General features: G+C 39.0%; 1 protein-coding gene across 3 annotated transcripts in view; it reads right to left on the bottom strand.

Annotated features, from left to right (window-relative positions):
• The window catches only part of PPP1R42 (protein phosphatase 1, regulatory subunit 42), a 44,558-nt gene that overhangs the window by 9,900 nt on the left and 29,961 nt on the right, over window positions 1–4,697 (bottom strand). Inside the window, exon 8 of one of the 3 annotated variants that reach the window (XM_010848457.1) lies at window positions 1,100–1,259. The exons of 1 other annotated variant lie outside the window; for it this stretch is intronic. In XM_010848457.1, the coding sequence (XP_010846759.1) occupies window positions 1,100–1,259 (160 nt within the window). Of the gene's footprint in view, window positions 1–1,095; window positions 1,260–4,697 lie in introns of those variants that run through there. One more of the 3 variants, XM_010848458.1, reaches the window with a different exon arrangement.

Genomic DNA, 4,697 nt, shown 5'->3' with positions numbered 1-4,697 from the left:
TTCTGAAGGAGATCAGCCCTGGGATTTCTTTGGAAGGAATGATGCTAAAGCTGAAACTCCAGTACTTTGGCCACCTCATGCCAAGAGTTGACTCATTGGAAAAGACTCTGGTGCTGGGAGGGATTGGGGACAGGAGGAGAAGGGGACGACAGAGGATGAGATGGCTGGATGGCATCACAGACTCGATGGACGTGAGTCTGAGTGAACTCCGGGAGTTGGTGATGGACAGGGAAGCCTGGCGTGCTGTGATTCATGGGGTCGCAAGGAGTCGAAAATGACTGAGCGACTGAACTGAACTGAAATTACGTATATGCCACCTGGGAAGCCCTTGTGTATATTCAAAGTTTAGAATTAGTGGTAAAGAACCTGCCTGCCAATGCAGGAGACCTAAGAAATGCAGATTTGATCCCTGGGTCAGGAAGATCCCCTGGAGGGCTTGGCAACCCACTCCAGTATTCTTGCCTGGAGAATCTCATGGACAGAGGAGCCTGGAGGGCTGAAGTCCATGTTGTCGAAAAGTGTCGGGAAATGACTGAAGGGCCTTAGCACACACGTGATGTTAGAATAGTGATTCTTAAACTACTTTTCAGATCATATATCTCTTTGAGAACCTAATGAAACTTTTAATGCATCCTTCTGGGACCCCAAATTAGGAACGTTTGGGTTGGAGAAGTGGTGAAACTAGCCTGTCCCTGTCGTGCTGTGGCTTGTCCTTCCTTTCCACCACCAGATGCCCTCTACTCACCAATGGGCCGTCATTACTATCTCAGCCTCAGGCTCCTTTGCTGTTATCCCTGCTCATTTAGACATCTTTACCTGCTGCTTTTGGGACTTGCCTGAGTCACCTGCTTTATTCCAGTTGACATATCTCGTCTGTGAGTCCCAGCTCTTCCTGAACCACTGCAACTTAATGACTGTTTTGGCAGGTGAACAGTGAACTTTTGTTTTTTTTTTTTTTTGGTGCTTGGTCAAGAAGAATTGAGAACAGAGAACTAGAAGATGGATGGAGGACCTTTCTTTCTCTGTGTTGTTGACAGTGAGGGTATCCCATCCTTCCCGCCAAAACATAAATCACACAGAAGTATTTGAAAGAACCTACCCCATGTCATCAATAATTTTAGAGTTATCTTCTTGGGAGCTTTCTGGAGCTGCATTTCCATTTGCAAGAAATCTCTGTATGTCAGAGAAAAAAACTAATTTTGGCTTACCCACCTTTGGGTAATAAACAGGAACTATGTGATGCATTGTTTCAAAGTTACCTGTAGCATACAAAGAATTAAAAGCATTCTGCTTTGAAACTAATAACTAAATTGTAAACATGACATAGAACAGCATTAGACTATATTTTGAGAAATGAAATTAAATATGACTAAATAGTTTCATAGCAAAACCTATAAAAAGTTAATGTCCAAGATAAAATATGACAGATTTTCATACATGAGAACCCACACAGGAAAGTTCATGGTCAACTGTCATAGATAAAATGGGTATACCAACATTAATTAATATTAACTACCCTTGTGTTTTGCTGTTATGTGTTTATTTTTTCAGTGTTTTTAACCTTTAGGGAGTAGATTAGTCAATTACAGTTTTTGTAATCTGTTCATACCTTATTTCCACACTTAACATCATTTCCCTGTTTATAGATCCTTGTAACTTTCTAGCAATGATTTTTCTTTTAAGTAGAAACTGCCTTAATCAACTCTAATTCTCAGAGCTTAGCATAATCTTGGGCATATCCGCAGTGCTCAACAAGTGTTTATTAAGTGAATAAATGAATGTTTCCATCAAAACACTACAAAAGTAAATGCTGAAAGTTATTAAGATATTTTGAACTTCGTTAAAGTATTTGACTACTTCTGATTTTGAGACTGTATTTAGGACAAGATTTTTTATTGTAAGATCCTTGAAGTTTAAAGACATAATCCCTGTAATTTTATTATTATAGAGCTCCAAATTTACAGGGCTACCAAAAATATGTCAAAGGTCAGGAAATTTAAAAATGACCATCTTCCTAAGAATTCCTCTTCACTTACAATGTATTTGGTTGTGCAGAGGTATCTTTAAATGGTTCATATTAACTCTTCTAAAGTCCTGAAGGTATACTGTAGATTTTCAAAAGCACAGTGTATCTTCTAGACTTTAATTCACGCTTTCCATTTCTCCTGAGCAGCAATAACAGAGAGACTTTACATGAAGACCATAGTGCAAGCTATCGGCCAGGTGCATAGTTACTGTGTGTTACATGCGTGTGTCTAGGGAGGTCACTGGTTGTAAGCCTGGGAGGCTCAGGAACTGTACCATTTGTTTGCAAAGGGTTCACAGAAGCATGTAGGTGACAAGAAAGAAGGATATCTATAAATGGCCAAGAGAAAATACCTAAGTACTCCTGAGAAAAGGGCTTCCCTGGTGGCTCAGCAGTAAAGAATTCACCTGCAGTGCAGGAGCCACAAGATGTTCAATGTATAATCTCTGGGTCAGGAAGATCCCCTGGTAGGAGCGCATGGCAACCCACTCTAGTATTCTTGCCTGGAGAACCCTACGGACTGAGGAACCTGGCAGGCTATAGTCCACGTGGTAACAAAGAGTCGGACTTAGCACACGCCTGAGGCAAACTCAGATAATTTCTATTGCAGGTAGTCAGCTTTCAATTTAAATTTAATTTAGTTGACCTTAAAGTCTATTTTTCAATAGAGTAAATAATATAATTTATTTGAATACTTATAAAATTTCAAAGTTCTTTCATAATATAGTCTCATTTTTCTCCCTAGTTTCTTTGTATTTGCAAAAATTATATGTTTACATATCATGCATTTATACAGTTGCAGATTTTTCTAAATTCCTGCCAAACCGAAGTGAATTTCTAAGTAGGGCAGACATTATTGTCCTTATGTCCAAGCATGAGTTGTCCACCGGTCATCAATACAGTAATCACTAGAAACCAAAGCTCTTTGATAAAGTCAGATAACTTTGATTAATTACTGGGCTTCCCTGGTGTCTCAGATGGTAAAGAATCTGCCTGCAATGGGGGAGACCCAGGTTCAGTCCCTGGGTTGGGAAGATTCCCTTGGAGAAGGGCATGGCAACCCACTCCAGTATTCTTGCCTGTAGAGGAGCCTAGCAGGCTACAGTCCATGGGATTGCAAAGAGTTGGACGTGACTGACCAACTAACATTTTTACTTTCACTTTCTGCTATCTTTGTGACCTTAGACAAGTTATCTCATCTTTCTAAAACTCAGCTTTCTCAGCTGAAAAATGGATATAATTTTTCCCACAAGGTAAAATGATTAAAGCAGTAATGCATATAAAGATCTAAAATGATTGGCACGATAATATTGGTTCTTTTTTCTTCCTTTGCCCCTCTTTTTGGCTTCCTAGACTGGAGTGCTTTCCATTTAAATTATTAATGGTTATCATGCTAGCAACTACAATAAGGTATGAAATGACGCTTCTGTACTTTGTAGCATTCCATATGGCTTTTAAAAAAAAAATTGTGGTAAGAACACTTAACATGGAATCTACCCTGTTACTGTTTTAAATGTCCAATAAATACATTATTGTTGACTCTAGCCCAGCTTTGTGGGCTTCCCAGGTGGTGCTAGTGGTAAAGAACTGCTTGCCAGTGCAGTATACATAAGAGACATGGGTTTGATCTCTGGGTTGGGAAAATCCCCTGGAGAAGGGGATGGCAACCCACTCCACTGTTTTTGTCTGGAGAATCCCTTGGACAGAGGAGCCTGGTGGGCTATGGTCCATAGGGTTGCAAAGAGTCACACATGACTGAAGTGACTTAGCATGCATGTGCAGCTTTGTACAGCATATCTCTAGAACTTATTCATTTTGCTTGACTGAAACTTTATATCCACTGATTAGTAACTCCCCATTACCCTCCCACCCACAGCCCTGGGCAGCCACCATTCTGTTCTTTGATTTTATGAAATAGACTATTTTAGATACCTCATATATGTGGAATTATGGAGTATTTGTCTTTCTGGAACTGGCTTATTTCATTTAGCATAATATCCTCAAGGTTCATCCACATTGTTTCATATTACAGAATTTCTCTCTTTTTTTTTTTTAAGGCTGAATAGTATTCAGTTGTTTGTATATACCTAATTTTCTTTATCCATTCATTCGTCAGTGGACATTTAGGTCTCTACATCTTGGCTATTATGAATAGTAATAGCCAACTGCAATGAACATAGGAGTGTTAACATCTCTTCAAGATCCTGATTTCAGTTCTTTTGGATATACTCAGAAGTGGGATTGCTGGATCATATGGTTGTTCTATTTCTAAATCTTGAGGCATTGCCATACTTTTTTTCATGTTGGTCGCACCATTTTGCATTCCCACTGACAGCATGCAAGGATTCCACTTTTATCCACATCCTCACCTACATTTGTTGTTGTTTTGTCATATGATAAGAGTTTTTCTGACAGGTATGAGGAAATATCTCATTGTGATTTTGATTTGCCTTTCCTGGTTAATTAGTGACATTGAACATTTAAAAAATATACCCATTGGCCATTTGTAGGTTTTCTTTGGAAATATGTCTGTTGGAAATGCTGTTGGGAAAATGGAATCAATTAACTTGCTCAACAAAGGGTTGCCACAGACCTTCTATTTGTATAAAATGTAGTATCAGGGAAGTGCAGTAAAGTGCAATCAAAAAATGTGTGCCTGAAATTATTTATT

The sequence above is a fragment of the Bison bison genome, unplaced genomic scaffold (assembly GCF_000754665.1).
Source record: "Bison bison bison isolate TAMUID 2011002044 unplaced genomic scaffold, Bison_UMD1.0 scf7180017864267, whole genome shotgun sequence".
In the NCBI taxonomy this organism is placed as follows: Eukaryota; Metazoa; Chordata; class Mammalia; order Artiodactyla; family Bovidae; genus Bison; species Bison bison.
The sequence above is the reverse complement of the archived record's forward strand: the minus strand, read 5'-3'. Positions and strand labels throughout refer to the sequence as shown.